Here is a 26,234-nt window from a genome sequence, read left to right on the forward strand (position 1 = left end):
TCAGCAACCTTTGAGGAATGTAGAGAAGGGAAAATAATAATCATTCCATTTTATACGGAAAGAGAGGCAAAGAGGTTAAATGCATTGTTAAAGGTTGCCTGGCTGGTTTGTATGACAAATCTCAATCCAGTGCAACAGAATTGAGTTTCTAGATGAATTGCAAGGAAAACAAAGGGAGGAGGAGGAGGCATGTAGATTAGTAGACTTAAAGACATATCTTGCCCTGGCTGGTTTGGCTCAGTGGTTAGAGCATCAACCTGAGGTCCAGAGAGACCCAGGTTCAGTTCCCGTTAAGGGCACGTACCTTGGTTGCACTCTGCCCCTGGCCCTGGTCCAGGTCATGAGGGTGGCAGCTACTCAATGTGCCTCTCTCATGTCGATGTTTCTCTCTCTCTCTTCCTCCCGCTCTATCTGAAGATGAATGCAAAAATGTCCTCAGGTGAGGATAAAAAAATAAAATAAAAAGCCCTGGCTGATTTGGCTCAGTGGTTGGAGCGCTGGCCTGTGGACCAGAGAGTCCCGGGTTCAGTTCTGCTAGAGGCACGTACCAAAAAAAAAAAAAAAAAAAAAAAAAAGACATATCGCCCTGGCCTGTGTGGTTGAGTGGTTAGAGCGTCAACCCACATACTGAAGGATCTCAGGTTCCAATCCCCATCAAGGGCATGAGGGCATGTACCTGGGTTGCAGGTTGGATCACCAGCCCTGGTCAGGGCTCGTGCGGGAAGCCACCAATGGGTGTGTCTCTCTCACATCAATGTTTCTCTCTCTCCCTCCCTCCCTCCTACTCTCTCTAAAAATGAGTGGAAAAAATCCTCAGGTGAGGATTAACAACAACAAAAAAGACTATCAACTGCTAATAGGTATGAGGGTTCTTTCTAATCTAAAATTACATTATGGTAATCATTTCATGACTGTAAATATGCTAAATAACATTGATCTATATACTTTAAATATGTGGATTTTGTAGTGTGGAAATGACATCTCAACAAAGCTGTTAAAGACATCATCATGGCCTGCGGTCCAGAGAGACCCGGGTTCAGTTCCCACTAAGGGCATGTACCTCGGTTGCAGTTTGTCCCCAGCCCTGGTCGGTCTTGCGGGTGGCAGCCACTCGATGTGTCCCTTTCACGTCGATGTTTCTCTCTCTCTCTCTGTTCCTCTCTCTTCCTCCCACTCTACCTGAACAGAAAATGGAAAAATGTCCTCGGGTGAGGATAAAAAAAAAAGACATCATCAGTGCCCTGGGTGGTTTTTCTCAGTGGTTAGGGCATTGGCCAGCAGACCCAAGAGTTGTGGGTTCGATTCTGGTCAGGGGCACGTACCTTGGTAGCAGTTCATCCCCAGCCCTGGCCCGGGTCATGCGAGAGGCAACCAGTCAATGTGTCCCTCTCGCACTGATGTTTCTCTCTCTCTCCCTCTCTCTTCCTCCCTCCCACTCTATCTGAAGATAAATAGAAAAATAACCTCGAGTGAGGATTTTAAAAAATCATCCCTGGCCGGTTTGGCTCAGTGGTTGGAGCATTGGCCTGTGGACCAGAGAGTCCCAGGTTCGGTTCCCACTAGGGGCACATACCAAAAAGAAAAACAAAAAACAAACAAACAAACAAATCAGTATTTTTTGTTTGTTTTTTTAATGGGCAAGACTAAACTCTGTGGCTAGAGATGTATAACTCTAAAGAAATGCAAGAAGTTATCACTATGAAACTCAGGATTCCTTTCGGGTGGAGGGAGGGTTTTATGTAGTTTTCTGTATCTTTTCTATTATGTATAATAAAATGATTTTTTAAAACAGAGGAAATCAAATATGAAATGACACCCTATGTTGGCCAGACTGTAAGATGCACTCCTGACCCTCCACCTGTTTTGTTTTGGGGCAAATTATGCTCAGAGACTGAGTTTGTCTCTGACAATAGTTTCCTTAACACAGCTTCACTGTGGGAATTATAGTAATTTCACAAACCAATAGCATACAGGATAATGTCTCTTAATAAGCCAATAAAGAAATAATATACTCCAAACCAGTGATAAATTAATTACACAATTGTTCCAGGTAAGGGGAGATAAAAGGAATAAAGTCCAAATTTAGTTGAGATGTACCTTTATAAGAGTTGATACTTGGGTGAGAAGGCTTAGCCAACCAAGAGCTGCCAGTGTAAAAGTAAGAGTCCCCTGTTGCTAGAGCACGTTGCTAGGGAACGATGGCACCAGTGTTGGGCAAGATGATCTTCCAGAGGCTGCTGCAAGGCTTTGCCGCTGTTGGTAAGAGTCACCTTTACCACAGTACGGGTTAAGGTTAATGTCCCAAAGTTAATTTAGGTCAGCAAAGTGTTGCCTTGCCCAGAGCGAAACTCTCAGAATAACTCACAAATTCTCAGTATTTATCATATTTTTTTTCATTTAATATTTATTTAATATTCAACTTACATCTCTGTAAGGGGAGAAATATATTGGAAAAAGAAAAATACAATATTTTTTCTCCTTCTGAAAATTCTTTATTTTTCCTTTATTGATTTAGAGAGAGAAGAAGGGAGAGGGAGAGAGGGAGAGAGGGAGAGAGAGAGAGAGAGAGAGAGAGAGAGAGAGAGAGAGAGAGAGAGAAACATTGATGAGAGCCCTGGCTGGTTTGGCTCAGCGGTTAGAGTGTCGGCCTATAGTCCAGAGAGACCCGGGTTCGGTTCCTGCTGAGGGTACATACCTCGGTTGCAGTTTGTCCCCGGCCCTGTTTGGGTTGTGCGGGTGGCAGCCACTCAATGTGTCCCTTTCACATCGATGTCTGTCTGTCTGTCTCTCTCTCTCCCTCTCTCTTCTTCCCACTCTGTCTGAACAAAAAGTGAAAAAATAGCCCTGGCCAGTTTGGCTCAGAGGTTGAGCATTGGCCTGCGGACCAGAGAGTCCCGGGTTCAGTTTCCGCTAGGGGCATGTACCACAAAAGAAAAAATGTCCTCGGGGGAGGATTAAAAAAAAAAAGAAACATTGATGAGAGAGAACATCGATTGGACGCCTCCTGCATGCCCCCCACTGGGGATCAGTCCCACAACCTGGGCATGTGCCCTGACCGGGAATCAAACAGGCCAGGCTCCTTCTGAAAAATTTTTTTATCCTTACCCAAGGACACTTTCCCATTTTTTGTTGCCACCCACACAACCCAACCAGGGCCGGGAACAAACTGCAACCAAGGTACGTGCCCTTAGTGGGAACCAAACCCGGCTCTCTCTGGACCGCAGGCTGATGCTCTAACCGCTGAACCAAACTGGCCAGGACTCCTTCTGAAAATTCTTAAAGATTCTGCTTTGCCACAGAGATAGCAAAACATACAACCCCCCCCACCACACACACACACAACATAAACCCCAAAAGTACTATCTTTGAAGGTAAGAAATATCAAATTTAGCTACGTATTTAGAAGTGATAGGGAGCTAGGGAGAAAAGGTGAAGACATCTGAAAAGTAATTTTACTTTTGTTTAACCTTAAACTTGTCAATCTCTTCTTTCCTTGAACAGCCTTCTGTTCTGTTTGATACCCAGCTACACTCACATTGGAAACAGTGAAAACTATGTAGTGATTCCACTTAGAGTTATAACCATACAGTTAAGATGTTTGAATATAAGCCTATCCATATGCCAGATAAACTTTAGAAACCCTTAATATCTCTTCTTTTACAGAAATTCTCTCTATCTTGATGCAGTTTGGGACAAGCCAGAAAGCTAATTCCTTAAATGAGACCCAAAAAAAGTGTTTCCAATTACAGCTATAAATAAGAAATCTTCCCTTCAAATATAAAATCAATATTTTCAACTGTACAATAATTCTAATTTGATGGTTTTTCCTCTTATTACTTCACTTCAAACAGTGACCTACATATTTGTTTAAGCAATAATAATTAAGTTCCTCTTTTGATTTCTTCAGAATAAACAAAATTAAATGTGTTGAAGATACCACTAAAAATATTTCACCTTTTGAATATGGCCTCCACATTGAAATATATAGGAACTTTTCTATTAACTTTCAAATCTTCCCAGAACTTTTATTTTTTTTAAAAATATCATCTTGTGTCCTGGCCAGTTTGGCTCAGAGTTTGGTCGACCCACGGACCAAAGAGTCTCTGGTTCAGTTCCAGTCAAGGGCACGTACCTTGATTGCGGCTCATCCTGGACCCTGGTTGGGGTCATGTGGGAGGCAACCAGTAAATGTGTTTCTCTCACGTCAACGTTTCTCTCTTTCCTTTTCTCTCCCTCTCTCTTCCCCCCACTCTATCTGAAGATAAATAGAAAAGTATCCTCGGGTGAGGATTTAAAAAAAAAAAAATCTTGAATAATTTGAATGAATGATTTAACAAAAACGAATTCACAAGTGCCTATTACCATAAGCATCAGTTTAAACAAGTCTCCTAAATGTGTTCTGCATCAGTTTTCTTGATTATAAGATGTTGATAACATGGAAACTTTTGTGTGTGTGTGTGTGTGTGTGTGTGTGTGTGTGGTACGTGTCCCTAGCGGGAACCGAACCCAGGACTCTCTGGTTCGCAGGCTGACGCTCAACCACTGAGCCAAACTGGCCAGGGTGGAAACATTTTTGATAGAACATTTAATTACATCAGTTCCCCATGACCCCCAACACACCAGTCATCGGTGATGATTATTTTGGCTGCCTTCCCTGGTTGGCAGGAGGTTCTTCCACTAAAGGCTCCATGGTTTTCATTGTATCATTTTCAGCCTAAAGAATCACCTCTTCTGTGTGTCCACCCTGAAGTTGGTCTTCTGATTTTCTACCATCTGGCTCTGCTTTCACCACATCCAGCTTCTCATTTGTAATCTCCTTTGTATACTTCCTATATGCTGCATTTTTAGGGATTTGCTCAGAAACATCAAGAATCTTGGTGTACAATTATCTTAGCCTCTCATGCAGGCTCTCACATACAGCCACTTCCACAAGGCCAGTGGTCTTCTTCAGCAAGTCCGCCCTGGCAGCGCCAAGGAGCTGAGTACTAGCATTTAGGAGCCAAGGACCAGTATTTAATTGTTTTTCTTTATTGATTTTAGATAGAGAGAAAGTGAGGGGGAGAGAGAGATAGAAACATTGATGAGAGAGAACATCGGTTGGCTGCCTCCTGCATGCCCCTCACTGGGGACCCGGCCCACAACGTGGGCATGTGCCGTGACCAGGAATCGAACCAGAGACCTCTTGGTGCATGGGTCAATGCTCAACACTGAGCCACACCGGCTAGGCAAGGAGAACCAGTATTCATAGTCTAAGTGTCCTCTTGCCATAGTGGCTTCTCTACTTGTTCTTACCAGTAAGCCCCCAGGGGGGCCTGACCATCTGAGCTACTGAGTGCTTATTAATGACAACGGATGAGATAATGACATCCTGACTCAATTTCATTCTTCTATATCAAAACAGCTTTCCTTCTAAAAACATTTTTTGCCTTTTCCATAAACAGGATGAAAACGTCACTTAAGCCATAAACAAATGGATTTAAAATCATTTCAAACCAATAATCAACAGAAACTGAGGCGCTCAGTCTGACAGTCCACGAGAACCTGGATGTAGCCAACAACCCTGTGAGTTTGGAAGCAGATCCTTCCCCAGTTGAGCCTCGGATGACACCATGACCCAGCTCACACCCTGACTGCAGCTTGTGAGACTCCGACGCAGAGGCCTCAGCTAAGTTGTGCCCTGGCTCCTGACTCACAGAAACTGAGACAATAAATGTATGTTGTTTGAAACGGCTACATTTGTGGGAATATTACAGAGATTCATAACGCGCCCCTTGTGTTCGTGGGTCCTTAAAACCACTCTCGGGTTCGGCGATTCACTAGGACCCACAGAACTCAGCAAAGCTGTTATACTCTTAGTTTCAGTTTATTACAGTGAAAAGATACATATTAAAATCAACAGTAAAAGATAGGCACATAGGGCAGGAGCCAGGAGACACCAATTATCCTCTCCCCGTGGAGTCATGTGGACAATGCTTAATTCTCCCAGCAACAATGTGTGACAACGTGCAAGGAGTGTTGTCAAACAGGGAAAGTCACCCAAGCCTTTGTATCCAGGGCCTTTAGTGGAGGAGGTCAGTCAGGTAGACAGGCCTCACCAACCAGGTGACTAACCTTAGTCTCCAGCCTGTCCAGAGGTCAAGCTGATGATACCTCTTGGCCCAAGGCCCTCAGGTGAACAAAGACACTCTTATGAGGCAGGATATTCCAAGGGATTAGAGGTTATGTCCTAGGAGCCAATCAAGGGCTCTTCCTTTCTTTGGACTGCAGGGTTTGAGCATCCCAAATCTGCAGAGTTAACCCTTTAACTGCACACCCCTTAACTTCAGGAGTGGGATTCTTGTCAAGTTGCTACCCTGCTTGAAGGCAGAGAGAGAGAGGACAGAAAACCCCATGTTTTAACCTTTACACCTTTACTGGCCTTATAGTCAGAGAGTTTCCGGGATGTAAACCATAGAGCCAGAAGGCAGGGTGCAGGGGAGAGGAGGCGGAGACTGTGCACTCGCACAGAAGCTTCTCCTGATTGGCCACTGAATAGAAGGCAAGCTTCCCCTGCTCGAGGTCCAACCAGATGCCCACCACCCTAGGTTTCTCTGAGCCGAGGACAGTTTCCTTGACCATGCTCCACACAGAGAGCTGGCCAGTTCCCTTCCACTCTACACACCACGAGTCCCTGGTCCTTCCCAGGATCTGGTCACGGCCCATCCCCCAGGAAGCCACGCCAAGTGCCCAGTGATTGCAATGCTGAGTGTCCACCTCCCAGTAGTGCTGCCCAGAAGAGAAGGCTTGGGAGCACAAGACCTGGCAGGTTGTAAATCTGTCCGGATTCCAGGGATAAAGCTGTGGGATGTGAGATACAGTCACCATCCGGCAGTCCTCAGACAACTCCAGGCTACAGGAGAGGCTCTTCAAGTCAAAGGTTGGACTGATGGCCCCTAAAGAAAAGAAACAAGAACTTAACCAGCCTGTTCTGTCGTCTATGGCAAGAGGTCCTCAAATAGCAAGAAGCTGCTTTGTATCTTTGGGTGTGATCAAGTTTTACTTATACTGACTAATATTGGTATGTCAACTTGCTATCCTCTGTACATACCCCTGATGCTGTCTACTAACAATACTCCTTTCCCTCTTTTATCTCTGCTTACCATCAACCTTCTTTCAGAAAGCCCTCTCTGAATCCCACCCAGCAAAATGTCACCTCCTGCTTTTCTCAACACCCCTAGTGTTTTACCTGTTCTCTAATATACTGTCGTCTACCTGTAGGACAGTGACCACGGCTGTTTATATCTCTAGTTATACATCAACGTCCTGATTAAGGATCATGTCTGATTCATTTTGTATATTTTATACTGTTTCCTATTGAGTAAATAAATGCTAACACTTACATAGCCTTTCTACTCTAGGTACACATTTAAACACATTCACTCATTAAACACTCATGACAATCCCATGAGAGAAGTAAGCACTATTATCATCTCCATCTCACAGATGAGGGAACTGAGGCTCTGGAAGGTTACATAACTTGTCCAAGATCATACAACTAATGAGTGCAGGAGCTGGGAGTCAACCCAAGCAGTCTGGCTCCGGGGTCTGTGCTCCCAGTGACCACTCCACTCTGGGACGGCGACACTAGCTAACCAGATTGGAGAATGGGCAGTTGGCTGTGTATGGTGGCTCAGCATGAATGGCCACACGTTGCCTGGGCTCGGAGTGTTCATGGATCTGGCTCAGCCTGGAACTTGGGAGTCTCCCCTTTGTCTCTGTAATCAGCTCTCCAAGTGGAGAGACCTAGTCTGGGGTGGGTAGGCCTGGCGGCAGGGAGAGGGACACAGCATACTCTCGCTGCATACTCTGTAGCAGGCGAAACCCACGTCTTAAGCAGACTACATACTTACGTTGAGCAAAGCGGGAGGCAAGGTGGTCCTGGTCCGTCAGTGGGCCCGAGGAGGAAGACAGACCTTTCGGGAGTTTAACTAAGGAATTGAAAAAACGGGGAGCGGGGGAAAAAGTCCCATTAAAATAAGGCAAGTGGAAGGTATCTAAGCATCATAATCAGAGCACAGGGCTTGTCTTCCTCAACAGCAGCACATTTTAGTGTCAGGACTTGACCGGGCAGGGCGGCCAGCTCAGGTGTGTCCAGCCCCATGTGCTCATTACGCGCTTTTCCATTGATTCCTCACTAAACTCTAAATTTATTGCTGGCTCCTTGCTCATCTCTGCGTTCTAAGAACCAAGCCTAGGGCCAGGTAGACAGGAAGTGTTTGATGCATACTTATCAAATAAATTAACTAGTACAGTTCCAGGGGATCACGGTGCCCTCACACCCAGAATATCCATGAACCCCATGTCATTGCTTTAAATTGTTATAAAAACTGGGGAATATGAGTTGATGTGAGATTCACCTCAGCTCACTGACACCTCCTATTTCCCTCTCAATGTACTAAAGTGTAATTGCTCCCTTAAAGCTCCCGTGTGCTTCCAATGCCCATAGAGCAGGGAGAAGGGAAAGGAAAGGTAATGTCAGAGCGTGGACTATGAAAGTTAAATCTTGCCCCATTTGTATCTTGAAGTGACAGCAGCATAAAGTGAACCTAAGAATCCAAAGACCCTTCCTAGGGTGTGGACTGTGAAGCCCCGCGAGCAGGAAAGCTCTCCTTCAAGAAACCGTGATCAAAATTCAGGTAGGCACCCCTGAATTTTGTTTGTACACTTATTTTGTTTTGTTTTTTTCTATTCCACATATATAGTCAAACATATTTGAAGAAACCGCAATAGAGTGAAGCCACGAAAGTCAAAGCGCGAAGTGGCGAGGGCCGACTTTGTATACATAAAGAATCCTGCTTCGCGGAAACTCATTTATTGTGGCAGAGCCTGGAACTGATTAACCGCGATAAACGAGGGCCGGCTGTAATGAAATCATATATTTCTCTTTCTCTGTTTGACTTATTTCCTTTAGTATAATACCCTCTAGGTCCGTCCCTGTTGTCGCAAATGGCAAGATTTCATTCTCTCTCTTTTTTTATTTTTTATTTTTTTGTGGTACATGCCCCTAGCGGGAAACGAACCTGGGACTCTCTGGTCCACAGGCTGACGCTCAACCGCTGAGCCAAACTGGCCAGGGCCTCTCTCTCTCTCTCTATATTTTTTTTTTTTTAATGTGGTTTTAATTGATTTTTTTTTTTAGAGAGAGAGGAAAGGAGAGATAGAAACATCAATTGACTGCCTCCTGCATGCCCCCTACTGGGGGATTCAGCCCAAAACCCCGGCATGTGCCCTGACCAGCAAACAGGGACCTCTCAGTCCATGGGATGGACACTCAATCCACTGAGCCACAACGACCAGGCTCATTATCTTATTTTTATGGCTAATATTCCATTGTATATAGGTACCATATATTTTTTTTTAATCATTTTTATTTTTCAATTACATTTGATGATACCACATTTTCTTTATCCAATCATCTATCACCAGACACTCAGTTGTTTCCAAATCTTGGCTATTGTGAATAATGCTGCAATGAACATAGGGGTGCATATATTTTTCTGAATTAGTGTTTCGAATTTCTTCGGATAAACACCAGCAGTGGAATGCTGGGTCATATGGTAGTTCTACTTTTAACTTTTTGAGAAAACAACATACTGTTTTCCATAGTGGGCTTACCAATTTACAACCCCACCAAAAGTGCACAAGTATTCCCTTTGCTCCACATCCTCACCAAGACTTGTTTGTTGCTTTATTGATGATAGCTATTCTAACAGGTGTGAGGTGAAATCTCACTGTGGTTTTGATTTGCATTTCCCTGATCATTAGTAATGTTGAGCATCTTTTCCTAGGTCTGTTGGCCATCTGTGTGTCCTCTTTGGAAAAAAATGTCTATTCAGGTCCTCTTTTTTAATCAGGTTGTTTGTTTTTTGGTGTTAAATTGTATAAGTTCCTGCCCAGCCAGTGTGGCTTAGTGGTTGAGCATTGACCATGGACCAAGAAGTCACTGGTTCGATTCTCAATCAGGGCACATGCCCAGGTTGTGGGCCAAATCCCCAGTGTGGGGCATGCAGGAGGTGGCCAATCGATGTTCTCTCTCATCGACGTTTCTATCTCTCTCTCTCTCTCTCTCCCCTTCCTTTCCTCTCTATAAAAAAAATCAATAAAAGAAAAAAAAAATTGTGTAAGTTCCTTATATATTTTGGATTTTAACCCCTTATCAGATGTATCATTGGCGAATATCTTCTCCCATTCAGTAGATTCTTTTCATTTTATTGTTGGTTTCCTTTGCTGTGAAAAAAAAACCACTTTTTAATTTGATGTGATTCCATTCGCTTATTTTTTTCTTTGGTTATCCTTGCCTGAGGGGATATATAAAAATTTTACTTAATCATAGTGTTAAAAAATGTCTTTAGCTAACATTCACCATTTTTTTCACCTACTGATGATGAAGGGGGGAAAAATCTATACTTGATTGGTTCTTGAAGATACTTAAAAAAAAAAAAAAAAAAAAAAGATACAGCCCTGGCTGGTTTGGCTCAGCGGTTAGAGCGTCAGCCTGTGGTCCAGAGAGACCCGGGTTCAGTTCCCACTAAGGGCGTGTACCTCGGTTGCAGTTTGTCCTCAGCCCTGGTTGGTCATGCGGGGGGCAGCCACTCGATGTGTCCCTTTCCCATCAATGTTTCTCTCTCTCTCTCTCTCCCTCCCACTCTATCTGAACAAACAATAGAAAAATGTCCTCGGGTAAGGATAAAAAAAAAAAATGATACATGATGTATATTCATATATGCTGAGTACATAACTCATTAACTAAAATACTGGTAACTATTAAAGAGATGCAGTGTTGCCCGGCCAGCATAGCTCAGTGGTTGCACGTCGACCCATGCACCAAGAGGTCGCCGGTTCAATTCCCAGTCAGGGCACATGCCCAGATTGTGGGCCCGATTCCCAGTGGGGGGCAAGCAGGAGGCGGCCAATTGATGTTCTCTCTCATTGATGTTTCTATCTCTCTCTCCCTCTCCCTTCCTCTCTCTCTAAAAATCAATAAAGAAGAAAAATAAAAAGATGCAGTTTTATGATACATTAATTTCTCTGGGTATAAACTCAATTGCTTACCCACTGGTTATGACAGGTTTTGTAAAAGAAAAAAAAATATGCTTCATTAAGCAGTTAATTCTGCAGAGATGCTTATTATATAAATTTAATTAGTGAGAAATTTCTTTATAATAGAATCTAACAAATCTAATTTCTCTATTAAAGGAAGAGAATAAGCTACAGGTCTTTTCTTTTTTCAAAAGTAGCCAAGATGCCCTAAGAATATGAAATAATATCAGGAACTGCTCTCTGACAGCACTGTTCTGTGTAAGTAGACTTATTCTGCATAAAATATGATTTCCATGGCAGCCGGTGGTGCACTCCCACAAGGCCGAAGGAAATCATTGTGATGAGGCAGTCAAATTGCTTGGCGGCTGTGAAAGCCTGGCTTGAAGGACACTGATCCATTGTCCTAAAAACATCTTGTGACAACTTCGGGGAATGACGTTTCGGAGAATAGGATATACCCAGGTCCTTTGTTTTAAAAATGTCCTGGACTGGTCCAAATAATCAAAAACAACATAAACATGAAGAACTATGTGGTACTTGCTAAGGCAATGTTTAAATTTTATAAGTTGAATTTTTAAAAATACTTAAAAATGTATACTCAATTCCTTAAAAAAAATTAAAAACATTTACTGTCTGATCCAACAATTCCACTTCTGGGCATTTACAGTCAAAAGAACTGAAAGCAGGCTCTTGAGGAGATATTTGCACACCCACGTTCATAGCTGCATATTCACAACAGCCAAGAGTGGAAGCAACCCAGTGTCCATTGCTGGTTAAGTGTATAAACAACCCTGGCCGGTTTGGCTCAGTGGTTGGAGTGTTGGCCTGCGGACCAGAGAGTCCCGGGTTCGGTTCCTGCTAGGGGCACGTACCAAAAAAAAAAAAAAAAGTATATAAACAAATGTGGTATATACATACAATGAAAGATTATTCAGCCTTAAAAAGGAAGAAAATTCGGACACATGCTGCAACTCAGATGACCCTCGAGAACATTACACTAAGTGAAACAAGCCAGTCACAAAGAGACAATAACTGTATGATTACGCTTATATCTGGTGTCTAGAGCAATCAAACTCGTGGAAACTGAAAGTGGAATGGTAGTTGCTAGGGGATGGGGAGTTACTGTTTAAACAATATATAGTTTCAGTTTGGCAAAATTAAAAAGATCTGGGGCTTGGTTGCACAACAATATGAATGTACTTAACACTACCGGACTGTATACTTAAAAATGGTTAAGATGGTAGATTTTATGTTATGTGTGTTTCACCATAATTAAAAATTTTTCTAGCCCTGCCCCTGTGGCTCAGTGGTTGAGCACTGACCCATGCACTAAGAGGTCGCCGGTTCGATTCCCAGTCAGGGCACATGCCCAGGTTGTGGGCCTAATCTCTGGTGGGGGGCATGCAGGAGGCAGCCAACCAATGTTCTCTCTCATCGATGTTTCTCTCTCCCTCTCCCTCTCCCTTCCTCTCTCTCTAAAAATCAATAAAGAAAAAAAAATTTGTTTTAATTTTTTCTAAATATGCTTAACTAGTGTGGCTCAGTGGACTGAGCATATCCCATGGACTGAGAGGTCCTGGTTTGATTACCAGTCAGGGCACATGACTAAGGGGTGTGCAGGAGGGAGCCAATCAATGTGTCTCTCTCACATTGATGTTTCTCTCTCTCTCTCCCTGCCTCTCTCTCTAAAAAAAACAATAATACATATTTTTTAAAAATTAAATGCATATTTAAATAATTTAGAAATTAAAAAAAAAATTTTTAATTGACCTTAGAGAGAAACATCAATTGGTGGGAAACGAACCTGAAACCTGGGTATGTGCCCCGATCGGGAATCAAACCAGCGACTTTTCAGTGCACAGGAAGACATTCAACCAACTGAGCCACACCAATCAGGGTATAAAGTTGCATGTTTTGTTGATAAAGACATTTACTGGTTTGGGGGTTTTTTTCAAAGCAGCCTATTTCTGCATTGCCTCAGATAGATAACACAGATGAGAGGTAAGCTAGCAAAATCTGGTCCAGATTCTAGATGTACAGGTCTTAGAAAATGAGTTTCTATCTAGCCAAGGGCCTGTGTTATATTACACCTCCAACAACGCAGCCAGCCACCAAACACCTCAGCCCCACTCCCTCCTCATTCACAACTCCACAGAGACAGCGCGGCTGGGCTCTGGGATCACGTCCCCAAAGACAGAGCCGCTTCCCCACAGCTTCCATCTTTAATGCTCCTCTCCACATACAGTCAACTCACCCTGCCTCTGTTCTTCCAGGGGCTCTTTCCCCGCGAATCTGTCTTGTAATTTCCCCCGGATATCTTCTAGGTTATGGAGAATGTCTCTCACTTTCTCCTCAGGCATGCTGGGAGTCCCGAGCTGTGGGGCAGCCGAGGAATGGTCCACCCCGCCAGAAAAAGCCTGTTGATGCAGCATTAAAGAAATACTAATGGTGACATCTCCTCAGGACTGTAGCAAATAGTATATTCTCATCCTGCAACACATCTCTCGTTTCCCACTTACCTCCCAACGAGTTTTTAGAAACATCATTAGGCCCTCAAAATACACTCCTTGAAAACAATCTGGAATAATACATAGTACAGCAAAAATGTTCAAGAGTGGTGGGCCCTGGCCGGTTTGGCTCAGCGGTTAGAGCGTCAGCCTGCGGTCCAGAGAGACCCGGGTTCGGTTCCCGCTAAGGGCGCGTACCTCGGTTGCAGTTTGTCCCCGGCCCTGGTCGGTCGTGCGGGTGGCAGCCACTCGATGTGTCCCTTTCACATCGATGTTTCTCTCTCTCTCTGTTCTTCTCCCTCCCTCCCACTCTACCTGAACAAAAAATGGAAAAATGTCCTCAGGTGAGGATAAAAAAAAAAAAAAAAAGAGTGGTGGGATTACGAATGATTTTCATTCATTTTCGGTAAATTGCTATATATTTTTGCCCTGGCTGGTTTGGCTCAGCAGTTAGAGCGTCGGCCCACAGACCAGAGAGTCTCGGGTTCGATTCCGGTCAAGGGCACGTACCTCAGTTGCAGTTCGATCCCAGGCCCTGGTTAGGGTGGTGCAGGAGGCAACTAATCGATGTGTCTTTCTCACATCTATGTTTCTCTCTTTCTTTCTCTCTCTCCCTCCCTCCCACTCTATCTGAAAATCAATGGAAAAATATCCTTAAGTGAGGATTAAAATATAATAAATAAATAAACTTATATATTTTCTACTAGTTTGTACAATAAATATCAATTTCTTAAGTAGTACTAAAAAAAGTTAAAAGTTTTTAGGCCTGTATAATAGCAGCTTTACAAAATAAATGATACAGATAGTCACTGAGATAAGCCACAAAGACTAGGATAATCTTCCCCAGACTGCTATCCTTGAATCAAGAGACAACGTAAACATGTTGTCCGCATCCAGGCCAAGCTCTCTGGGGCTTCCAAACACATGCTCACTGATTTTCTTTAACCTCAGGTCCTATTAGTCCCCAACACAGCCTCCCATCTGCTCCTTCCCACCTAGCGCACAGGACTTTCCTTCCCAACTCTGCATACACCATTTCCCATGTCTTTCATCAATATAAGAGTATTAGGCACCACTTACTGAGTACCTGCTACTGCTCACCTTTAATTTGCATAACAACCTTCTAAGGTAGGTGTTTGTTTGTTTTTTTATTCCTCACCTGAGGATGTTTTTCTACTTATTATCTATTAGATAGAGTGGGAGGGAGGGAGAGAGAGAGAGAGAGAGAGAGAGAGAGACATCGATGTGAGAGAGCCACATCATCTGGTTGCCTCCTGCACAACCCGACCAGGGCCGGGGACAAACGTAACCAAGGTACATGCCCTCGACCGGAATTGAACCGGAGACTCATTGGTCCAAGGGCCGACACTCTAACCACTGAACCAAACCGGCCAGGGTCTAAGGTAGGTTTATTATCCCCATTTTGCAAAAGAAGAAGCTAACGTTCACTAAGTTTAACTAAAAATTGCCATAATTAATGTTATTGCTCTACATTTTCACATTGCTAAAGCACTTTTTTTCATACAAGATCCCTTTTAATTCCATCAAACTAATGAAGCTGCAGGCTTCATTATTCCTATTTTACAAATAGAAACCTGAGATTCAGAAAGATGAAATGACTTCCCCAAGCTCATAATACTAGTGAGTTGGCAAGGTCAGGTCTGAAAGTCAGACCACCAGACTTTCCACCCCACACATTGCATCCCTGCACCCGCTCATTCATTCATTCAGCGGGAAGGGTCTGGCACTGTGCTCGGCCTGGGGATACAAGGGTGAACAAAAGAACAAAAAGCCATCAAGGTCTCTACCTTCATGAAGCTTACTGTCCAGGGCAAGAGAAGAGGTAGGACAGACGTTACTAAATGATGGCACCAGCCCTGGCCGGTTTGGCTCAGCAGTTAGAGCATCACCCGCGGACCAAAGAGTCCTGGCTTTGATTCCGACCAAGGGCATGTACCTTGGTTGAGGTTCGTCCCCAGCCCGGTTGGGATCATGCGGGTGGCAACCAATCGATGTGTCACTCTCACATGGATGTTTCTCTCTCTCTCTCTCTCTTCCTCCCACTCTACCTGAAGATAAATGAAAAAATATCCTCAGGTGAGTTTTTTTTTTTTTTTTTTTTTTAAACTTAACAAAAAGTAAATAAATAAATTATGGCACCAATTATCACCAAGTTGCAGCTGTGATAACTGCTCCAAATGAAAGGTACATGGACTCATGTGAGCCTCCAACAGGGGGATTTGCCCTGTTCAAGGAAATCAGTGAAGTATTCTCCAAGAAAGTGATGACCTGCGTGGGGTCTGAAGGACGAGTGGGCATTACCTAGGTGACGGGTGAAATAAGAATATTCCGTGGAGTTCGCCCTGTGGTGAGTAAGTGTGACGACACCCTGGAGGGTCTGAGGTGGGCCGGTGTGGCTGGAGCCCGAAGAGCCAGGAAGCACTGGGTGAAATGCGATGGGAGAGGCAGAGAGAAAACCCTGCAGGGCCTTGTTGATTCTGGGAGGATTTGGATCTTAATCCTGCGCAAACAGATGGCATTGGAGTGTTTTAAGCAGCTGAGTTACGTGATCAGATTTGTGTTTGAGAGGGTCACTCTGATGACCACGGGGACAGCAGACTAGAGGGGGTAGAGTGGAGCAATTAGGAGGCTACTGTAGCAATCCAGGTAAGAAATGGTCATAAGCTTGGATTAGAGATGTCTCAAAGGAGCTCAAGAGTAGTAAACAGATTTGAGAGCTGTTTTGGCAGGTGAGGGAGGAGGGGACAGGATTCCCAGGTTTCTGGCTTGTGCCCTCGGATGAATAACAGCGCCAGCAGATGGAGAATTCCAGAGGAGCATGGCTGGGGCATGGTAAGTGTCATGTGCCTTTGAGATACCAAGAGGAGAATATGAGAAGGAAGATACCAGAGTAGAGCTCAGAGAAGTGGCCAGGCTGGAGCTACGTTTGTGCTAATTAAAGCCAAGGGTGTGGGGAAGAGAAAGGGACCTACAGCTCAGCTCGGAGGAATCCCAGCATTTCATTGCTAAGCAGAATAGAGTGAGCCTGCAAATCAGACGGAAAAGGAGCAGCCACAGAGAAACAGGGAAAGGCTTGAAGACTCGTGTAGCAGAAGCTGAGGGAAAAGAAAGCTTTGAGAATGAAAATCTTTGTATGGTTTGGCTCAGCGGTTATAGCGTTGGCCGGCAGACTGAAGAGTTCATGGGTTCGATTCCTGTCAAGGGCACATACCTAGGTTGCAGGTTCCATCACCAACCCTGGGTCTCTGACCCCAGGTCCTGCAGGAGGCAACCGATTGATGTGTCTCTCTCACACTGATGTTTCTATCACTTTTTCTTCCCTTCCCCTCTATGTAAAAATTAAAGGAAAAAATATCCCCGGGTGAGGATTAACAAACAACAAAAGAATGAAGGTGTGGCTGTGCAGGTGTGGTTCAGTTGGTTGAGCATGTCCCATGCAGCAGCAGGAGGTCCCTGGTTTGATTCCTGGTCAGGGCACATGCCTGGGTTTCCACTCCATTCCCAGTAGGGGGTGTGCAAGAGGCAGCCCACTGATGTTTCTCTCATTGATATTTCTATCTCCCTCTCCCTCTCCCTTTCTCTTCTGGGAAAAAAACTAAAACAAAAACATATTTAAAGAAAATAGTTATTTGTATGTACCAAAGGCCATTGAAAGGTCAGTGAAGATGAGGACTAGAATGTCTGCAGGATTTACACAGAGGCCACTGGTGATCCTAGAGTTGGGTAGGTGGGGTGACAAGGATAGAACCCAGGCCTCTTGAAGCTTCCTACCTCACCTCAAGCACTCCAAACCTCCAGTCATCCCTGTTTGGTAGTAAAGAGAATGATAAAAGATTGAGAATCAGCCCTGGCCGGTGTGGCTCAGTGGTTAGAGCATTGGCCCGCAGACTGGAGAGTCCCGGGTTTGGTTCCCACTAGGGGCACTACCTCGGGTGCAATCTGTCCTCAGCCCCGGTTGGGGTCATGTGGGTGGCAGCCACTCGATGTGTCTCTCTCACATCGATGTTTCTCTGTCTCTCTTCCTCCCTATCTCCCTCCCTCTCTATCTGAATCAATGCAAAAATGTCCTCAGGTGAGGATTAAACAAACAAAAAAAAGATTGAGAATTATTGCGTCCTTCAATTGCAAACATATTCCTGGTGCTCCAGGGCTGTCCCTAGCCCTGCCCCCTGCAACATCCTTTTGAGGTAGGCAGTTGGACATGAGCAGAGCAAGGACCCCCTGACCTTTCCTCCCTGGAGATAACATCTGGGCCTCAGTTGTGTTTCAGCTCCAGGCCCAGAAAAGCAGCAAAACCAGACTAGTGACCCCAAGGCTGATGCTGATGGCTGACCTCAGGATCAGCTGCATTGACCAATGGCATCCTGCCCTGGCACTGACCAATCACTGGAGGCTCAACCCTGAAAAGACACACCTGGAAAACTGCTGAATATTCTATTGAGATCTTCCCCTAGGACCTCCCCTAAAATATCCACCCTTAAAACCCTTAGGTGGAAGGACACAGCATGCTCTCTCTCTCCCTCCCAGGAGCATGCAGGCCCTCCCCTCCTCCTCCCTCCAGGTGCATTACCATTACGTTCCTCATTCCCAAGATCCAAGGGCCCTTCCTTTACCTCTATAACTTGTTTCCTATGCCCATTTTGTTGTGGCACAAGAGAACCGAGAGACCACCAGAGCCAAATTAAAGCCAAATAGAGAGCAAAGCCAGCCAGCGACTGATCCTGAGTTCTTGGAGACCAGCCCCGGGGCCTCCAAATGTTGTGGCGCGACAGAGTCAAAGACAGACCACTAGAAAACTGAAGTCCAAATAAGAGCCGTTTATTAGCTGGCCAGTGCTGATTCCGAACACCCCTGTGACAGAGTCTTCGGAATCAGCCCCGATATGCTTTACTACATGCCTTTTATACCTTACAGAAAATAGGATTTTCTTGATATAATGCCCAGGGCCACAACAATGCTGTATAGAATTAGTTTGCCTTGTGGATAACAGTAACACCCAGGCATTTCAGGTATTTCAAGGTACACTGGGTCACACTTAGCCCTAAGCTGCACAAACACAATGCAAGTCGAATTCCTTGAGACTGTGGGGGAGGTCGAGTCTCTGACTGAAGACCTCCAGGCTCCGTGGACTCTGTCAGACATGTAGCCGGCTCCCAACAATTTCTTGGTTCAGGGTGTATTCCAATGTACTGAGGTTATTTTGACTAAACAGGTTCAGCTAGAGGGCTCACAGTGACTTTCCCAATCATCAATTACGGGGTTATAAACATGCCAGCACAATTTCTTCTACCTCTGTGATTTTCCAAATAAATGTTCTCTTAGAGTCTGAGTCTTGGTTCTGAATTCTTTCCTAGTCAGAACTCAAGTACCGAGGTTGCTGAACCCAGGTCCGGGCGGACCCCACTGGTCTAACACCTGGTGCCGGTTCCCACCACCCACAGCACTTTCCTCTCCCAGCTGAGCCTACCATGCCCAGGGTGTTCAGTTTGTTCTCTGGTCCAGATTCTGGGAGGTGCCTCTGATTCTGAAGGCTCCTGACAATGTCCACAAGCTGATCCACCAGCTCTGCCAGCTCATGACCAACTTCTGGGATGCCCTTCGGTGCCGTCACCTTTAAAAGAGCAAAGCAGAACACAAAGCTGGACCCGGGAACCAGCTCTAGACAGAGGGTGAAGACTAGATAAAAGAAACAAGCAAGGAAGTGACCAAAATATTCAGAGGACAAGGAGGTAGACTTCCTAAACCGTTTGCATGTCCATTTATTGATTGTCTAGTGGCCATAACAGGAAACCAGAGTCCATCGCTGGGCTGGAGGGGGAGGGGAATGGGAGTAAAGTGTAAAGGGCAGCCTAGGGGTCATTATGAACAGGGGAAGTCAGAGAAGAAATGGGTGTGAGCCTGGAGACCTGGCAGGTCCGTGGTAGTTGATAAAGTGAGTGGTGTAGTGCAAGGCATGTGGCTCAGGTTTAAGTTCCACTCTTGCCTCTGACTCATCCTATGTCCTCACCACGCCTTTCAGAAATGTAAGTGACCATCCCTCCTTCTCCTCCATGGGGAAAAGGATCTACCTAACTGTTCACTGTGGAAAGATCTAGGAGACTTTAGTAATGTACAGATGACAACTTGTTTGTTTATTATATATTTAACATTAAAAACATTTTCAGAAGGGAGTACTAAACAATGCCACTTAAAGAGTTTAACCTGCTCAGCAGCCTGGTTGGGAGTACACATTGCAGCCAATATATTTGGGCAACAACCTCAAGACCTGGTGACAGTCATCAGAGGCCGGCTGGGCATGGACCTCAGTGGAGAACTCTGCATCACCTCCAAAAGGGGTGGTTCTACACAGAGTCACAAAAATACAAGGTGTTCATCATCAGAGTTTTTATAACTTTGTTTAGACAGTTATCATACTTTAAACTTTGATGGAACCTCAAAAACTGAAATTGACCCAGGACCTTTTCCATCTCTTAAAAACCCCTGATGTCCCTCAAAACAGCATGTGTTTGGGAAGTCATAATCAGGCGATTTTAGTGAGGGAGGTGGCTGACCACTTGTAACACTGCTCTTAAATTTCCAGGCTCCACTCCTAAATATTCAAGCAGCTGGAATTCTGGAGTGGAACCCTTATCCAGGCACCTAAGCAAATTAAAAACTTTTAAAAATAAGAGCATTGCTTTTTCTATCCATAAGAGAAATGCACACTTATTTTGGCAAATTTAGAGAATGAAAAAGAAATGTTTTAAATCATCTAATATCCTACCATCCAAAGACAATCATTTTCATTTAAAAGCCAATGGGAAGTATATTCATTCACTATAAACTACATTAACAAAGAGTTTTAAGAACCTGAGGTATAGCCCGGTTGGTGTGGCTCAGTGGACTGAGTGATGTTCCATGGACTGAGAGGTCCCAGTTTGATTCCCAGTCAGGGCACATGCCAGGGTTTCGGACTCGATCCCCAGTTGGGGGTGTGCAGGAGGCAGCTGATTGATGTTTCTCTCTCACATCTATATTTCTATCTCTCTCTCCCTTCTTCTCTCTCTAAAAAAGTCAATTAAAACATTAAATGAATATATACACATATATATACATATCTGAGGAATAATGCTGTATTTATAATCTAAAAGCAGAGAACAGGCTTTATTCCAAATTGCCAAAAAATGGAATCAACCAATATGTCCATCAAAAGGTAAATGGATAATCTGGCCAGTGTGGCTCAGTGGTTGAGCATCGATCCATGCACCAAGAGGTCACTGGTTCGATTCCTGGTCAGGGCACATGCCCAGGTTGTAGGCCAAATCCCCAGTGGGGAGGGCATGCAGGAGGCGGCCAATCGATGTTCTCTCTCATCAATGTTTCTATCTCTCCCTCTCCCTTCCTCTTTCTCTAAAATCAATAAAGAAAAAAAAAAAAAAACCTTAAAAAAAAAAAGGTAAATGGATAACCTGGGGTACATCTATGCAATAAAATATTATTGAACACAAAAAGAAATGAGCTATCAAGCCACAAACCTTAATTTTGCTTTGTGAAAGATGCCAGTCTGAAAAGGCTAGATACTGTATGATTCCAACTATGTGACATTCTAGAAAAGGCAAAACTAAAGAGACAGTAAATAGATCAGTAGTTGCCAGGGATTGGGTTAGGGGTACAAAAGCCATAGAACTGTACAATATGAAGAGTGAACCCTAATTTAAACTATGGATATTAGTAAATAACAAGTATTAACATTGGTTTATCAATTGTAACAAATGTACCACACTAATGCAAGATGTTAATATAGGAGAAACTGTGAGGGGTATGTAGGAACTTCCTGTACTATCTACTCAATTTTCTGTAAACCTAGAACTGATCCAAAAAAAGTCTATTAATGCATTAAAAAAAAAAAAGACATAACCTGGCTATACAACACAACCTCAGCTCTGTTTAAAAGGACTTCAGAGAACAACAAAAGGATGGCGTGGGCAGCTCCAAGCTCTTGCCCGCCCCCCCCCCCCCACACACACACACACAAACATCTAAAAAACAAGCAGAAAACTGTCAAAAACAGCTTTGTCAGAACTCTGGAAAACACTGAATCAAAAAAGAGCAAACTGGTGGAAGAAACGCTTTGTGGTGTTTTTACTAGTCTTTGCCCCATTCCCTCCCTAGCTCAGTAAGAGTATTCAAGATTCCCAGCATGGGACCCTCGTCCTGGTTCTGGAGGGAGGAAAGCACATCCTGTTCACAAATTGTCAAGTATGTCTGTTCTAACCTGGCTGGGGCTGCCCGAAGGAGTGGCACAGGGTACACATCTTTATTTCACCTGACTCGGGCCAGAAAGGCAGTGGGCATGGCTCACAAAGGCTACAAGTGGGACTAAACTTGCAGATGTCTGGTGCAAAAGATTATGGTTGAAACATCTAAGTCCCAGGAGCAAAAGCTGGGGAAAACTGGACCCCTCCTACTTTTCTGATGGGAATGTAAAACTGCTGTGGAATACAGTTACACGTTGACCCAGCAAACACACTCCTAGGTGTATTTGACATTAGAGACTAGGGTACTTTACACCAATGTTCACTACATTACTCACAATAATCAAAAGGTGGAAACAATCCAAATGTCCATGGACTTTTAAAAATATGGTATATACATACAAGAAAATATTATTCAGCCACAAAAAGGAATGAAGTCTGGACCCAGGGTACAACATGAACAAACCTTGAAAACATGATGGTCAGTGAAAGGAGCTAGACACAAGGGACAGACGTTGTATGAGTCCACTTACATGAAATATGTAGAGTAGGCAAATATGTAGAGACAGTAAGTAGATTAGAGGTTACCGGAGGGTGGAGAGAACGAAAAGTTATTGCTTAGTGAGCACTTTCTGTTTGTGGTGATGAAAACGTTATGCAAATAGTGGTGATGGTTGTACAACACTGTAAAAATAACTAAAGCCATTAAATTATACGCTTAAACATGGTTAACATGGCAAATTTTGTTCCAGATATTTTACCACAATAAAAAATTTTTAGAGAGACAGACCATGGAAAGACCAGAAAGAAGTGGAACTATGTCAAGAAGTATAGCAGCGAGGCTGAAAAGATCTCAGATGTGAGATTTCTTTCTGCTTCTTCATACTTTTCCGAACTTTCCAAGAGCGGGTTCTACTTTTGGAAAGATGGAGAAAAGTAAAGTGAAAGCAGGATGAGAGAGAAAGAGCCCTGGGGCGGGGCGGGTACGCGGCTGGGTCCTGTCATCCTACCCGCGAAGGTGCAGGGCGGCGCGGGGGCCGGGGGGCGGGGCCAGGGGCGGGGCTCGGGGGCCCGCGGGGGCCGCTCTCCAGCTCGCCCACCGCCCGGCTGTACTTGTCCGCCAGGTCCTGCAGCAGCGTGTTCTTCCGCAGCTGCAGCGGCTGCCTGTCGCCCTCGCGGCAGGTGGGGCAGGACCAGTGGCGCCTCGCGTCCCACCGACCCTTCAGGCAGTCTCGGCAGAAGCTGTGGCCGCAGGGCAACGTGACGGGCCAGGCGAGCAGCCCATGACAGATGATGCAGCCCAGGTCGTCCTCGGCCAGCCACACAGGCACGGTCGGACCGATGTCCAGGCCCGCCATGGTCCCAGGCCGCCGCCCGGAAGCAGGGTCACAGCGGGGACCGCCCGCCGCTGCTACGTCTCCTCCGGCTCCTCCCTCGCCCTTCCTCTCCGCTCCTCTCGCCGCCTCTTCCTCTCCTCCTGGAGGTCCACGCGTTTTTCCGTTCTCCGGTGCTGCTGCAAGCTGACTTGGAACATCCACCGCCCGTCTTGCGGCGCCCAGCCCGCTCTGACCGCAGCCTCCTGCGCTGGGAAATCAGGTCACCCCAAACCGTCAGGAGCCCGCGGATGTCCCAAAGATTTCCTTCACCTTGATCACCCCCCACCCCAAACGCAACCCCGACAATTCTTGGGAGAAGAAAAACGAGAGGATTCTGCTCCAGATTCTGTTAAAAGAATGCGCCTGCTAGTGCCCTGGCCGATGTGGCTCAGTAGGTTGGGCTCAGTCTGTGCAAGGAAGGGTTGGTTGCAGGTTGCTGGTTGCTCGTTGGATTCCCGGTCAGGGCACATACCCAGGTTTCGGCTCAATCCTCGGTAAGGAGCATGCAGGAGGCAGCTCCGTTCTCACATCTATGTTTCTCTCTCCCTTTTCCTTCCTCTCTACAAATTAATTTTAAAATATTTAAAGGGGTGGGGCTGGAGATTCTTCTTTCTTCTTCTTCTCCTTCTCCTTTTTCTTCTTCCTCCTCCTCCTCCTCCTCCTCCTCAGCTACGTAGTGTTCCATTGTGTAAATGTACCTGAGCTTTTTTATCCACTCATCTACTGATAGGCACTTGCCCTGTTTCCAGATCTTAGATAATGTTGCTATGAACATAGGGGTGCATATATGTTTTGAAATTCTTGGTATATTTTCCTAGAAGTGGAATTACGGGGCCAAATATGGGGGGAAATGGGGACATCTGTAATACACTCAACAACGAAAGAATACGCCCACTAGGTGTCAGAATGACCTGCGCACAAAGCTGAGAGGCTCTTTAAAAATACCACTGTTGGGGCTCCGCTCCCAGAGGCTGATTTCATTGTCTGGGATAGAGCCCAGGCACGGGTATTTTTAAACCCCCCCTCACCTCCACCCCCACCCCCTATAAGTCAAACGTGCAAAGCTGAGTGACCTTAGATTTTTAAATTCGCTATTACATCCCTGGCTGGTTTGGCTCAGCGGTTAGAGTTGGTCTGCGGTCCAGAGAGAACCGGGTTCGGTTCCGCTAAAGGCACGGACCGGCCCTGGTTGGGTCGTGCGGGTGGCAACCGCTCGATGTGCTCCTTTCACGTCGATGTTTCTCTCTCTCTCTCTCTCTCTCTCTCCCCCCCCCCCCACTCTTTCTGAACAAAATATGGAAAAATGTCCTCGGGTGAGGATTAAAAAAAAAAAATTGCTATTACAGGGCAGGATTGTGCTGCTGCCTCCTTACTGCCCTCTGCTGTCTGAAAGGACGTTACCCTACAGGTATTGGGACGAAAGTACTAGAAAGTCTTTCTTACAGCTTGCACACTTGGTCCTGGTGGGACTTACTTTCTTCCTCCTCTCTTATGCCAGTCCTAAGCGCATTACAACCAGGAAACGTTGGAGCTGGAAGAGCACCAAGTCCTCTCCAAAGACCGAAAGAGGCAAAGGAACTCCAGACTTACATAGCAATAACTGCGTGGCAGAGACCAGAACCCCTCTCACTCTGATCTGTTGAAGTGAACTAACAGTGTCTTATATTTCATCCCCATCTTACATCTCAAAGTAGGTACCAGATAATACAAATGTGTGGCTATTTCCAATACTGGAAATTGTAGGTAGTAGTCAATAAAACTTAGCTTTTAGCGCTGCTTATGAAGGTTCCAATTCTTTCCCTTTCTAGGCACCTGGTGATTGGCACTCCTCTTACCCACTTGAAACTTACAGAAATAATACTTGTTAACTTCCCATCATCTTAAAAAGCCAGTGAGAATCATTGTATCTTTTTCTGCTAGCTGCCCTGACTATGGAGATGAAGCCATCACCTGGTGGCCTGGGTCTCTGAGTGGCTAGGACGAGCAGATCCCCTGCCAACCCACACTAGGACATGTAGTAGAGAAGAGCAATAAACTTGGGATATGTTAAGTTAACTGAGATTTAGTGGGTGTCTATTGCTACAATATAACCTAGCCTATCCTGATATATATTTGACCCTTGAACCACTCAGGGGTTAGGGTACTGACCCTTGGACAGTCAAAAATTTGCATATAACTTTTGACTCCCCCCAAACTTAGCTGTCTCTGAGTATTCATGGGATGGGGGATTGGTTCCAGGACCCCCGTGGATACAAAAGTTCACGATACTCAAGTCCTCTCTATAAAATGTCTTAGATCAGTCTTCCTTCCCCCACCCCAACCTAAGTATCTCCTACTCATTCTTTAGGGTTCAGCATAGGTACACCTCTTTTGGAGAACTTTATTAGGCAGGACTGACTCAAGTAACAAACTTCCTTGTACTAACAAGTCAAAAGGGAGAAGAGGATTTAATATAACAGTACAGAGGAAAACCTTGGGGAACCCAATGACAGAGATCCAGCCAGGCCTCAGAAACCAACCCAAACCAGGCACTCCATTTCACTGGGACTCCATCTTTTGTCTCTGTTCTTCGCCCCTCGGAGGGGCTCCTCAGAACCCCAGCTTCTCTCAAGTAGCTTTGTTACTGTCTGTCTATTTCTGTTTCTTGCCCTCTGGACCACAGGTTCCCTAAGGGAAGAACTATGTTTTTATTTTCTCATCCTCAGAACTTAGCAGAATACAACCAACAGAGCTCACAGGAGGGGGAAAGAACATAAAAAGGCAGACACCTAAACTGACCCTTAATATACAACCCTGCAGGTGTTGAAATTTCCAAGGTGCTTTATGAGCCAGAGGAGGAAGCAGCCCCTTCTCTGTCTAGGAATCAGGAAGACTAAGAAATGACACCTGGATTATGTTACTTGTCCTCTGATTGGGGCATGCGGGGGGCGGGGGGTGTCCAAAGAAAAATACCACGAAAAGCAGAGAATATCTAAAAAAAAGCCTCCTAAGCCTCATTAGGTCTCCACCAAAATGAA

At 45.0% G+C, this 26,234-nt stretch overlaps 1 protein-coding gene across 2 annotated transcripts; it reads right to left on the minus strand.

Annotated features, from left to right (window-relative positions):
* Positions 1-2,123: 2,123 nt before the first annotated feature.
* Positions 2,124-23,630, minus strand: RNF135 (ring finger protein 135). 2 transcript variants are annotated; one of them, XM_036269505.1, is made up of 6 exons: positions 22,852-23,630; positions 19,075-19,218; positions 13,334-13,496; positions 7,890-7,967; positions 6,799-6,932; positions 2,124-2,253 (listed from the first exon to the last, which is right to left on the minus strand). In XM_036269505.1, the coding sequence occupies exons 1-6, from the start codon at positions 23,197-23,199 to the stop codon at positions 2,176-2,178; spliced, it is 945 nt and encodes a 314-aa protein (XP_036125398.1). In that variant the 5' UTR covers positions 23,200-23,630; the 3' UTR covers positions 2,124-2,175. The 2 variants fall into 2 exon arrangements, with proteins under 2 accessions (XP_036125398.1, XP_036125397.1); XM_036269504.1 differs by lacking the exon at positions 2,124-2,253 and having other exon boundaries at positions 5,839-6,932.
* Positions 23,631-26,234: the final 2,604 nt, after the last annotated feature.

This window comes from Molossus molossus, unplaced genomic scaffold (assembly GCF_014108415.1).
Source record: "Molossus molossus isolate mMolMol1 unplaced genomic scaffold, mMolMol1.p scaffold_m16_p_19, whole genome shotgun sequence".
In the NCBI taxonomy this organism is placed as follows: Eukaryota; Metazoa; Chordata; class Mammalia; order Chiroptera; family Molossidae; genus Molossus; species Molossus molossus.